The following is a 13,442-nucleotide window of genomic DNA, read 5'->3' as shown; positions in this document are numbered from 1 at the left end:
CTAACCAGAATCCCACAATGTCTGTCCGCTATTTCATCTTTCTTCTCTGCTAGATTCCTAAAACTTAATATGGATAAAAATGAATTCATCATCTTTCCACCATCTCGCTGAACCTACCCATCTGACTATGAAAGTCATTGGCTGTCCACTCTTCCCAGTCCCGCAAGCTCACTGCCTCAGGGTAACCCTGGACTCTGATCTCTCCTTCAAACCTCATATAGAAGCCCTTTCCACTTCCTGCAGTCTTCAGCTCAAAAATATTTCCCAAATCTGCACATTCCTCAACCACGAATCTGCAAAAACACTAGTGCATGCCCTCATCATCTCCCGCCTTGACTACTGCAAACTCCTGTTCAGTGGCCTCCCCTCTAACACTCTCGCACCCCTCCAATCTATCCTACACTCTGCTGCCCGACTAATCCACCTGTCCGCCCGCTATTCCTCGGCCTCTCCTCTCTGTCAGTCCCCGCACTGGATCCCCATTGCCCAGAGACTGCAGTTCAAAACCCTAACCATGGCATACAAAGCCATCCACAACCTGTCTCCCCCATACATCTGTGACCTGGTCTCCCGGTACTTACCTGCACGCAACCTCCGATCCTCACAAGATCTCCTTCTCTGCTCCCCTCTATCGCATACAAGATTTCTCCCGTGCATCCCCCCTACTCTGGAACTCTCTACCCCAACATGTCAGACTCTCGCCTACTGTGGAAACTTTCAAAAGAAACCTGAAGACCCACCTCTTCTGACAAGCCTACAACCTGTAGTAACCCTCACTCCACCATACAGCTCTGCCCTCACCTACTGTATCCTCACCCATCCCTTGTAGATTGTGAGCCCTCACGGGCAGGGTCCTCGCTCCTCCTGTACCAGTCGCTGACTCGTTTTTGTTCAAATTATTGTACTTGCTGTTTGCTATGTATACCCCTTTGAAACATGTAAAGCGCCATGGAATGAATGGCATAATAATATACATTTTAAATGGGCAGAGAAATTACACAGGCAAGATTAAAAAAAAAAATAGACAGGTGACTGAAAGCACAGTGACCTGTCACAAGGTAGAGATAGGAATACATGAATACATGAGAGCACGAGCATATCATTATGGCAGAAGTGAAACTAAAGATTATAAAAGAACCGCTGGAAAAATATCAAAGGTATCATTTTACTCAGTGTAACGGCGCCCACCTGACAGTGTATGTAGTTTACGAAGCACATTCCAGCTGACAGGTGCGCTTTAACATCTAGGGAGAGAGGCTTCTTCAGAAAAACGGACAGCACCTACAGTGAACTGTGCCTCCACGTACTGACACGCCCAAAAGTTGGCAGTTGCCTTTTATTACCTCCTAAGTTATATCCACACAGGGTTGGACTTTTCAGTTTCAGAAAGTTGTAAAATTCCCTAAATTGACTATACCTTTGCTTCGGAAAGTCGCATGTGCTCGATAGCGGCGACATATTTTGCATCATGAATTTATCTTTACATCGAGACCAAAAACGCCAGGTGTAGCCTCGTCTATCAAGTTCGTATTTAATTGACAATTCTGGGCATCGTGCAACGACTTGAAACTATTCTTTTGCATTCGCCACTTGATAACTTTCCGAAAATCTGATTTTCCTATCTAGTGTATCGAAGCAGTTCATGCAAACCTCCCTTCTTACTTTTCTAAGACATTCCAGAAACTTAGTTTCTAAAGTGCTCATCTCGGTCGTAAATCTGCTCCACATTCCTGAAGCCGGGCCTCAAATTTGTGTAGCTATTGGCATATCTGTGGCTACCAAATTCCAAAAGGAGGGGGGTCAGCCACAAAAAGGAAAGTGCAAGCTCTCATCTATGGAAGCATTTTACTTTTCTCCATGACAGCAGACATAAGGGATCTCTCTGTATACCCCATAAACTCAAAATGCAATAATGTAATGAGTGTATCTTAACATAATTTGTATATTAAATAAGAAATCCAGACATTTAACAAAGTGCAGTATAACCTAAGTAAAGTGCAACTGCAAACACTTCTGAATGTTAAATGTAACATCTAATCCTAGATCCATTATCTCAAGCCAGTATGTAGTTTTTAACCAGATAAGTAAAGGTATATCCTATATATAGAGCAGCCTAGTATAAAGTGCTTTGTGCATTTTTCAAAGGCATTCATCTATATAGCCAACACTAAGCCTGAAAGTCCAGTAAACTTACTACTGAATACTTCTGCACATGTGGAAAGAGGACGACGTTTCGCCAGTGCTTCTTCCAAGGGGCGCCTCGACGATGCTCTCTACAATATACCTTTGCTTATCAGGTTAAAAATCTCCCATATCCCAATTTTCTATCTAACGACATATAAATGAGAATAGTTTTTTTTTTTACTGTGAAAAATTTGTCATTAACCATTACATTGCCTGAGGTCTTCCAAGCTACAATAAACAGTGGTTCATATGTGGATTGTTCATACAGATTCTCCCTATTTTTTTATGTAAAAAAAATGTTTCAAATATATCTTGAATAAAATCAGCTATTTTAATACATTTCTAGCCTATAGCTCTTTGTTAACCCCATGAATACAAATCTTGGGCTGTGAGGTTATAAATAATACAATATGCATCGCTAACTGCTCCAAACCCCAAAACAGTAAGAACTCTAAGTATAAAGCCTCCCACACATCGTTACCTTCCACCATCCTGGGGGCTCCATGTAAAAGTAGGGGTCAGAAATGCGTTGGCCCTGTTAGGAGTCATGGGTTGAAACTTGAATGTAGACAATCCGTCCAAAGGCTGAAAGACAAAGTTTTCGGGAGCGAAGGACGTCACTCGTATCCTTCCTACGCAGGAAGCTTCAGGGATGGTTTCGAGCTCTTGCGCTTTTTCAGTAGCTTGATCAGCTACAGGAGGCTGTGAGGAGAGATTAAAAGCCACAACTTACTGGCTTACATTAAAGAAGCATGCAGGCGGGGGGGGGGGGGTTAAACCCTTTCACGACCTTGCGATTTCCCATGGTTTTTTTTTTTTTTGCTCTCATTCTTCTCAAAGGTAACTTTTTTCCCCCGTCAATATGGCCATGTGAGGCTTTGCTTTTTGCAAGACAAGTTGTAGTTTTGAAAGACATCGTTGATTATAACTATATAAGGTCTTGGAATTTTTTTCCACATTTTTCAAGTGTGGTGAAAATTGCAAAAAAAAAAAAAAGTGTAAATCCACAATTGTTTTTTCATTTTTTTTTTTTATTTACTAAATGCTAAAACTGACCTGCCATTATAATTCTCCAGGTCATTATGAGTACGCAGATCCCAAACATGTATAGGTTCTATTTTTTATTTAAGTGGTAAGGGGGAAAAAATAAATAAATAAAAAAGCGCCATTTTCCGAGACTTTTTGGGATCTGGGGCCAGGTGAGGGCTTTTTTTGTGCACTGAGCTGACGTTTTTATCTATACCATTTTGGGGTAGATGCAATATTTTGATTGCCTGTTATTGCAATGTTGCAGCGACTGAAAAAAAAAAAAAAATTGTAGCGTTTTGATTTTTTTTCTCGTTCTGCCGTTTACAGATTGGATTAATTTCATATATTTGATAGGGCGATTCTGAACGCGGTGATACCAAATATGTGTATTTTTTATTCTGAATGGGGCAAAAACGAGGGGATGAATTGAACTTTTATTTTTTTTTAAAAAATGTTAAACTTTTGTCTTACTTCAATAGTCTCCTTAGGAGACTTGAAGCTGTGATCATCTGATCGCTTGTGCTACACATAGCAGGGCGGAATTAGCAAAAACCATAATCTCCTATGAACGTCGACCACTGCGATCATGCGACAGGAGCGCTGATGTGCGGGGTTTGTGATGCGCATCAGGTTCGTGCGAGTTAAATGCCTCTGTCAAAGATTGACAGCAGCATTTAACAGCCATGGGTGAATCACGAGTCCATCCGTGACTGTTAGGTGCACATGATAAATCAGCTGTCATGTACCAGTAAAGATGCGGGCTCAACGCCAGAGCCCGCATCAAAAAGGAGTGACATGACCTATGACGTACCCATACGTCATAGGTCGCGAAAGGGTTAAAAAAAGTTAGCTAATCTTATTTTTCAGAAGTCGAATCGATAATAATCACCATATTGGAGGATCGTCTTACATTACTGTACAGTGCGGAAGCAGCGCACCAAGCATGCTCATGTGGCCCCACACTGCCCTGGTAGGGAGCACTGACACGGGAGAGGCAGCGGATTGCACGATCTCCTCCAATTCTTCTGGCGGCTTAGTCTGTAACCCTTCTCTTAAATCAGTTCAGAAGATAATCTATCACCAAATCCAAGTTGAACTTTTACCATAAATCAGTTTAGAGATCATTTAGTAGGATGACATAAGGATCATAGACTTTGTGAGTGACAAATTCACTGACTGCATTCCGCAGCCTGCGCGGTCCTGTAGTATTATTATTATACATAAAGGCTGCAGAAGTCACTTTTTTATCAAATCCTATAGAGGAAAAAAAAATGGTTTGCTCCCCTAATCTTGGGCATCTCATTGAAATAGATACAAGAGTCTCACCTCACTTTTATCAACGACTATCTCTGGGGTGGTCTCCTTTGTAGTCTTCTTTTGTGGTTTGGTAGCTGCAGAAATAACAGTGAAGAAATTAACGAAAATGAGGGGGAAATGGGAAAAATCACAGGACCAGCTCACCTCTGAGGGGTAGAATTACTTGTTCTTAAAGGGATTTTCTCAGACACACCCCCTTTTATAGTGGAGACCATCGGGCGATCAGGTAGTTGAACCCCGCACCTTCCCGGATACCCCAGCACACAGGTGATTTTGTCTATGGCCGCTACAGATAGCGATTGTATTAATATGACAGGCATGTAATCTTACAAGGACGACTAAAATCCATCAGAGTCGGCACTGCCCAATTCTGGCCTACATTAGGGGGTCTTGAAAGGGGAGACCCACCTCCGCCCTCTTAGTGCATATGGAGAAAGGTTTATCTGGCAGCCCCATAGTGAATGAATGGAGCGGTCGGGCGTCGGACCTCCCACTCTATTTTGTAATAGCAATAAAAATGTCACATTCTGTCAATCGACGCAGGTGTCAGCTCTCGGACCCCCACCAATCAGCGATTAATCACCTATTCTGTGGATGGGCAATAAGGGGTTGAATAACGGTACTTGTACATGTATCCTTCCCCCATACATTGTCACAGGGGGTCCACAATTCTCTGCAGAGGAGTAGTGATTACCTGCAGCATTTTTCACTGGTGCTTTGCCAGCAGTCGTGGTCATTTTGGAGGTGGCATTTGCAGCTGATCTTGTGATTCTTGTAGATGGAACAGAAACTGAAAAAGAAGAACACGTTTTATTACTGATCATAGATCTGGTACTACAGGGGTGTAAAGTGATGTGCTGGCATGAACGGTAATAAAGGAATATGGGGCATTTGATTGCAGACCTGTCCCCCGTTTACAATGCAGGCAGTGGGACGGTGATTGACAGCTCCGTGCTCAGGTACATCGTCGCCCCGTGTTACATCACTATACACAGCGATTCATATGTGCAGAGAAAGTATAGTATTAAAGGAGTTGTCCAGGAATAAGAAACCAATGACTATTACTAATGCCGAGCCTGTCACACGTCCAAAGGAAAAAGATCAATAGGGGTCTGACCATTCTCCGTGTATATAAAGCACGGTCCTATTTTCTTACAAGTTATTTCTCCAGACGCCTTATTACGCTCATCCTACAAACGGCTACAGATGGATGGAAAAAGATTTGATCCCATCCTTTAGAGCAGTGATGTCAAACTCAAACACAGAGGGCCAAAGTGAAAAACTTGGACGATGGGCCCCGCAGCCCCTCCACACAGGACAACGGGCCCCCGCAGCCCCCACACACACTGTATAGGGTATATATGTATATACATATACACACACTTATCTCCATATATAGTATTTAATTCACCTTTGTTTTCCTTTTCATTCTTTTTCAGGACAGACGTCTGGCCCTGAGTTTTTCGAATTACACGATCTACTCCGCTGGTCAGCACATTTACCTGTAAAAAAAATAAATCCACATTTAGGAGTTACTCCCAACATATAGCTATATACAGAGCAGATGTCAGATGGGATAAGAAAAAAAAAATATATATATAATCTTACCGGAATGGCCTGAGTGCGGGTCTTATTAGTGGGAGGCTCTGCTTTTGCTATGGACCGTGTAATTCTTGTTACGCTGGGTGCAGTGGGCTAGGTGTGAAGGAAAGAGCATCAAATAATACAATGGTAAAGAGGGAGATTTTTTTTTTTACCCAAAATGCAAGTATTTAGGGCTAGAAATAATTTTTGCAATTGGGTTTGGCTTTTACAGACTGTTTCCCACAACAGTCAACCTTGGTGTGATCAGTGGAAAGGAAAAGAAAGGAAAAGAAAAAGAAACACACCACACACACACAAAAGAGTTACACTCCCAGAACGGGCTCACTGACGGTTTCTAGGTGAACTCGTTCAGCATCCCTCAATAGGCACTGCAGAAGAGATGCTATATGAAAGCAAACAGTGCAGAATTCTTAAAGGGGTACTCCCATCTCCAAGATAATAATAATAAATAATAATAATATTATATTATTATTAAAACAATAATTATTATTTTAATAATAATATTTTAATTTTATTTTAATTTTAGTAGTATTTTTGATTCACTATGCCACTTACCTCATGTGCAGGCAATACAGGACCTTAGGTATCCATGGTTACGACCACTAGCAGCTAGCTGTCACTTTATCAGTGGACGTAACCATGGATACCCAAGGTCCTGTATTGCCTGCACATGAGGTAAGAGAGATAGTATTTTTGATTCGCTATGTTACATTTATAAATTGGAGGTATTTGCTAATAATAATAATACTATTATTATTATACCTACTACATATTGGGATAGGATCTTGGAGATGGGAATACCCCTTTAATGAAACCCAATTTAAAAAATTATTCTAGCCCCAAATACATGCATTTACAGAAAGAAAAAAATTGTTTCCCTAAATGTTAACCGCTTCAAACGCGCAGCTTGTAGCGGATGTTTAATAATACATTTGGGGCATTTCACTACCTTCTCTTTCACTTTGGCACCGGTGTGGGTTATGAGGACAGGAATTAAGGACTCCTGCGGCCTGTAGATCCCACATTTAAAGATGCCTTTACTGTCCTTTTCTCTTTGTTCCTTTAGTTTTCTCAGTTGCTTCTCTTCCTTGTAGCGCTGCAGCATTGCCCGTCGTTGATCCTTGATGACCTGCTCTTTTGTCCTTCCTTGATTTACTGCATTGGAGAAGACAGGAAACAAAATGTTTCAGCCTTTATCAAACTTGTGAATTGTTTAAAAAAGAATTAAATACAAGGAACTTACAATGTACTTCCATGTTTAAAATCAAATCCTCTACGTTCAAGAGTAGAAGGATTTTTAATGTTATAGTTAACTGCTCCTACATGAGCGGCCACTGCTGCACTCCATCAGTGGTGGCCAGTTTCCTAGCCGAGGAGCAGTGCTTACAAGCTCTTTTCTTATGAGCACTGTTCTAAATCAGATAGCTGGATTGCCTCAATCTCCCTGCCCCTGCTTGCAGCATGAGAGAGCACAAAGTTTGGACCAGTGCAACAATGCCGCTGGACGGAACTGTTAAACTGGCTAGCACGCGCAGCTCAGTGTCTCTGCTGGATGTCAGGCTGAACGGTCGCTTCATGCCACTCTTCAGCAAGACATCTAGATGTAGCAGAGGTACTCGTCACGGGACAAATGGATTATCTTCTCGTCGGGACAGGTGAAGAATATGGTGGTTTATTATTTGTGGTCTTTTACAAGGGACATGGGCTTCAGTGGAATATATTCTCGTCAGATAGGTGAGGATAAGTTTGCTTTTTTATTTTTCTGATTAAATGAGAAAAAGAGGGACGGGGAGTGTTTACTTCAATAAAGGAGTGTCATTATTTCAAATAAAAGGACTTTATTCTGGCTGTGAATTATTTACAATTTGACTATGGGTGCGTCTTATAGACGCCTCTCCATTACTAACCCCTTGGCTTCATGTCAGCTGCCAATACAAAGCAGACATCAACCCCACCCTATTACCCCACTTGCCAAAGCAGATGCTATGTGGCTGAGAGCTGATATTTTTAGTCTGGGAAGCGGCCAATATCCATGGCCCTTTCCTAGCTTATTAATATCACCCCACAGCTGTCTGCTTAGCCTTTGCTGGTTATTCATTTTAAGGGGGACCTCATGTAAAAAAATTTTTTAAAAAAAAAAAAGGTCGGGATCCCTCATTTTAATAACCAGTAAAGCTGTAAGCTGATATTAATAGCCTGGGAATCTCCATGTCTATTTCTCCCTTCCCAGGCTATAAACATCAGCCCACAGCTGTTAGTTTTCCCTCAGCTGGTTATTAAAATTTCGGGGGATCCCACGTCATTTTTTTTTCTTTAATTTATTAAATACATGTATGGTAAGCTACACAAACAAAGCACTGATTATATATCTCACTCACGTATTTCTATGGTTTTAAGAATATTTAATTTGAAAACTCTTGAAATCTTGAAATTACATACAGAATTACTCTACAGTGGGTACGGAAAGTATTCAGACCTTTAAATTTTTCACTCTGTTTCATTGCAGCCATTTAGTAAAATCTAAAAAGTTCATTGTTTTCTCATTAAAGTACACTCTGCACCCCATCTTGACTGAAAAAAAACAGAAATGTAGAAATTTTTTAAAAAAGAAAAACTGAAATCTCACATGGTCATAAGTATTCAGACCCTTTGCTCAGTATTGAGTAGAAGCACCTTTTGAGCTAGTACAGCCATGAGTCCTCTTGGGAATGATGCAACAAGTTTTTCACACCTGGATTTGGGGATCCTCTGCCATTCTTCCTTGTAGATCCTCTCCAGTTCTGTCAGGTTGGATGGTGAACGTTGGTGGACAGCCATTTTCAGGTTTCTCCAGAGATGCTCGATTGGGTTTAGGTCATGGCTCTGGCTGGGCCAGTCAAGAATGGTCACAGAGTTGTTCTGAAGCCACTCCTTTTTGTTATTTTAGCTGTGTGCTTAGGGTCGTTGTCTTGTTGGAAGGTGAACCTTCAGCCAAGTCTGAGGTCCAGAGCACTCTGGAAGAGGTTTTCATCCAGGATCTCTGTACTTGGCCGCATTCATGTTTCCTTCAATTGCAACAAGTCGTCATGTCTCTACAGCTGAAAAACACCCCCATAGCATGATGCTGCCACCACCATGTTTCACTGTTGGAATTGTATTGGGCAGGTGATGAGCAGTGCCTGGTTTTCTCCACACATACCGCTTAGAATTATCACCAAAAAGTTCTATCTTCTTCTCCTCAGACCAGAGAATCTTATTTCTCATAGTCTGGGAGTCCTTCATGTGTATTTGAGCAAACTCTATGCAGGCTTTCATACGTCTTGCACTGAGGAGAGGCTTCCGTCGGGCCACTCTGCCATAAAGACCCGACTGGTGGAGGGCTGCAGTGATAGTTGACTTTGTGGAACTTTCTCCCATCTCCCTACTACATCTCTGGAGCTCAGCCACAGTGATCTTGGGGTTCTTTACGTCTCTCACCAAGGCTCTTCTCCCACGATTGCTCAGTTTGGCTGGACGGCCAGGTCTTGGAAGACTTCTGGTGGTCCCAAACTTCTTCCATTTAAGGATTTGTGGCGCCCCTGAGGGTTCGACCGCCACAGGGATGCTGCACTTCTCTAATTGAGTGTAGTGTTCCTCTTCTGAGGTAAGAACAGCGCGATGGTCAGGACCCAACCTTTACATCCAACACCACATTTCTCCACCAGAGGGGGCTAATATGCACTGGGTGCTGCCCTCCTGGTTACAGGGAGACTGGGGAACCAAGAGTTAGGGGAACCAGTTAGTGGGTGAGGGTGGAGGACTTACTTTAAATTTCATAGTTAATAAAAAGCCATCTTGGTTCTTGGTCCTTTTTGAGCCTAGCCCTTGTTAGTCAAGTCTATGGGCGGTCAAGCACTGTGATCTCCCACCCTGATAGTGGATCCTGTGTGGGCCTGCAGAGGTCGGAGACACAGCCCTCGTACCCCGGCCTTGGGTCAAGGGGCAGGTTGTAGACCAGGAATGTCTCAACCCGGGCGAGGACCAGGACCAAGAAGGCCCGGAGCTTAAGAGTGTAGCTCCACAGCAAATGGATCCCGGGGAGGATGCAGACGGAGCGGTGTACGCCACCTGTCCTCGCCAACCTGATATATTCAGAGGGAGTCCGGCTGCAAGAGGGGTACAGGCCCCCCAACACTGCTACTCCATGTCCTGGTCAGGAAAGCCCGGTAGGCCCTGAGGATCCCACCGGGTATCGGAAGGAGCGGAGCTGCCACCCGTGCCATTTTTCTGAGAGGAGTTCAGAGGGAGACCCGGCCTATCTACACACACGGACAGGATACGGTTTGTAGTTCAGGAACACTCTGGTGCAGGGTCCTGATTGAATGCTGGACTTGCTCGGAGGTTGTCGGACCCCCGTCCCTGGTGACCGCAGTGAGTCGCCTTCCTTCTGCCATCTCGAATGTGAGTAAAGCCTTGGAAGATCACCCCTATGGCCTCCGGACTGTTTATTCTGCACTACACCGCACGACGCGGCGCCCGTACTCCTCTACTACTACCCCCTTCATCCTGTCTCTCTGCCCTGAGGCCTTGCTCCGCCTGTGGGGAGTAGTAATAACTATGGCCGCCATACCACCATGCCTCAGCGGACTGCAACAGCGCTGGTGGCCCTCACCAGGTGCCACAGGTGGCGTAGTCGGAATCAGACACTCAACCCGGATAAGCCCACACCATCCTTTTTAAATTGTGACGGCCCTGAGCACGGGTCGGGTCCGGGCCACGGCTGCACCCCATCTCTCCATCACAGGACCCAAGTCCCCCATCTCCCAGGGTAAAGAAAAGGGCTTTCGAGTAGAGGCGTCACAGATTATGGAGCCACTGTCCTCTTAGGAACCTTGAGTAATGCAGAAATTCTTTTATAACCTTGGCCAGGTCTGTGCCTTGCCACAATTCTGTCTCTGAGCTTCTTGGGCAGTTCCTTTGAGCTCATGATTCTCATTTGGTCTGACATGCACTGTGAGCTCTTATATAGACAGGTGTGTGCCTTTCCAAATCAAGTCCTATCAGTTTAATTAAACACAGTTGGACTCCAATGAAGGAGTAGAACCATCTCAAGGAGGATCACAAGGAAATGGACAGCATGTGACTTAAATATGAGTGTCTGAGCAAAGGGTCTGAATACTTATGACCATGTGATATTTCAGTTTTTCGTTTTTAATAAATTTGCAAAAATTTCTATATTTCTGGGTTTTTTTCAGTCAAGATGGGGTGCAGAGTGTACTTTAATGAGAATTTTTTTTTTTTTTTTTTACTTTTTAGAATTTACCAAATGGCTGCAATGAAACAGAGTGAAAATTTAAAGGGGTCTGAATACTTTCCGTACCCACTGTATGTCAAGTGTAATGTTAAAATAGCATTGCATCTGTATGCTAGGTGAGAAAAATTGCATTCTATTCGCATGGCACTTGCATCTACAATCGTCTGACTTTTCAGGAACGTCGGACTGATTTTTCTTAAACAGTGTTGAGTGTGAACCCTTACCTGGCTTATTTTCATGCCCCCTCACATGATAGGACTCGTTCCCCTCTTCTACCACAGTCAGCTCCTGCTCCTTTACAATGGAGACATTGACGTCAGCCAGCGACAGACCCCGGCTCTTCCTGAACTCTTTGTGTCTGTTCTCCTTCTGCGTTATGGATTTACGGCGGGAGACTTTGGCTCTAAGGTTTTCCAGGCTCATGTCTTTCTTATATCGGCCTGCAAACTGGGAGCGAACTTCCATTTTTGTTTTGTTACCTAAAAAAAAAAAAAACATTTGAGGGCGTTCAGGATGAGTAATCAGGGCTTCTTACTAAGAACATCTCTAGGTCCATGAATGGGGACGAGATGAAGAATCAGACATACGGACAAGCAAGCCAAACCCAGGTCTAGAAACCAAAGAATACACTGTGTTCAAAGTTATTATGCACGTGTATTTTTCTTTGATTTTCCTAAATAGTCGAAACAAATGATTCAGTACAGTGTTCAAGTCATCAACCGTTAGAGGATAAATCACATTTTATTGGACAAAACTCTCAACGATAACAGGATTTTTCTCAACACAAACAAAAAAAGCTATTTCAAATTATTCTGCAGTTTCCAACCGTTTTATAGGTTATAAAGAACTGAAAATGGTCGTTTGTAGAATTTGCAGCAATAAGACGTCACATTTACTGAAATCAAAAGTATCTTAACAGGCCAAGTTACATGTAACATAGGACCCTTCTGTGATGTCACCTTCACAATTCTTGCATCCATTGAACTTGGGAGTTTTTATATAGTTTCTGCTTGAATTTCTTTGCAGGATGTCAGAATCGCCCCCAGAGCTGTTGGTTTGATGTGAACGGCCTCCCACCCTCAAAGATCTTCTGCTTGAGGATACTCCAAAGGTTCTCAATAGGGTTGAGGTCAGGGGAGGATGGTGGCCACACCATGAGTTTCTGTGCTTTCATGCCCATAGCAGCCAATGATCCAGGTCTTCTTTACAGCATGAGATGGGGCATTGTCAGCATGAAGATGATTATGCTACGGATCGCACGGTTCTTCTTGTTCCATGGGAGAAAGTGATCAGTCAGACTCTATATACTTTGCCGAGGTCATTTTCACACCTTCAGGGACCCCTAAAGGGGAAAGGGACCTACCAGCTCTCTCCTCACGATTCCGGCCCCAAATATGACTCCGCCACCTCCTTGCTGATGACGCAGCCTTGTTGGGAAATGGTGGCCATACACCAACCATCCATCTGGATCATTCAGGGATGCATGGCACTCATCAATAAACATGGCTGTTTTAAAAATCAGTCTTCATGTATGTCTGGGCCCACTGCAACCGTTTCTACTTGTGAGCAATATTAAGAAGTGGCCAAATGGTAGGTTTATGCACAACTTCAGCCTCTGGAGGATCCTACACCTTGGAGTTCGCGGGACTCCAGAGGCACGAGCAGCTTCATATACCATCACAAGTCAGCAAACAGGTATTTTAGCAGCTGCTCTCTTAATCCGATGAATTTGTATGCAGAAACCTTCCACATTATGCCTTTTTCTGCATGAGCTCCTCGGTGCTCTATATCAGCCACGAATCTCTTCACAGTATGATGATCACGCTTACGTTTTCGTGAAATGTCTAATGTTTCCATAACTTCTCCCAGGCATTGAACTATTTGACGCTTTTCGGCAGCATATTGCTTGAAACCTGTGGGCCTGCTGTCAGGCACACACTTCTCAGCAGGTGACGTGGGGTGCGCCTGCAACGGTTAATTTATCTCCTCTCACTCACTGTCATAGGCTATAAAGTGATCAGAATCACACCCCGAC

The 13,442-nt window shown here is 43.4% G+C and overlaps 1 protein-coding gene across 1 annotated transcript in view; it reads right to left on the bottom strand.

Moving 5' to 3' along the window:
* DLGAP5 (DLG associated protein 5) overlaps window positions 1–13,442 on the bottom strand; it is a 33,741-nt gene that overhangs the window by 15,991 nt on the left and 4,308 nt on the right. Inside the window, exons 2-8 of the mRNA XM_073638797.1 lie at window positions 11,632–11,886; window positions 7,085–7,290; window positions 6,139–6,225; window positions 5,942–6,032; window positions 5,225–5,320; window positions 4,540–4,604; window positions 2,666–2,886 (exon numbers count right to left, since the gene is read on the bottom strand). Of these exons, the coding sequence (XP_073494898.1) occupies window positions 2,666–2,886; window positions 4,540–4,604; window positions 5,225–5,320; window positions 5,942–6,032; window positions 6,139–6,225; window positions 7,085–7,290; window positions 11,632–11,872 (1,007 nt within the window). The 5' untranslated portion in view covers window positions 11,873–11,886. The remainder of the gene's footprint in view (window positions 1–2,665; window positions 2,887–4,539; window positions 4,605–5,224; window positions 5,321–5,941; window positions 6,033–6,138; window positions 6,226–7,084; window positions 7,291–11,631; window positions 11,887–13,442) is intronic.

The sequence above is a fragment of the Phyllobates terribilis genome, unplaced genomic scaffold (genome assembly GCF_046119375.1).
Source record: "Phyllobates terribilis strain yellow unplaced genomic scaffold, ASM4611937v1 Scaffold_7__3_contigs__length_470593459, whole genome shotgun sequence".
In the NCBI taxonomy this organism is placed as follows: domain Eukaryota; kingdom Metazoa; phylum Chordata; class Amphibia; order Anura; family Dendrobatidae; genus Phyllobates; species Phyllobates terribilis.
Note: the sequence above shows the minus strand (reverse complement) of the source record. Positions and strands in the feature narration are given on the sequence as shown.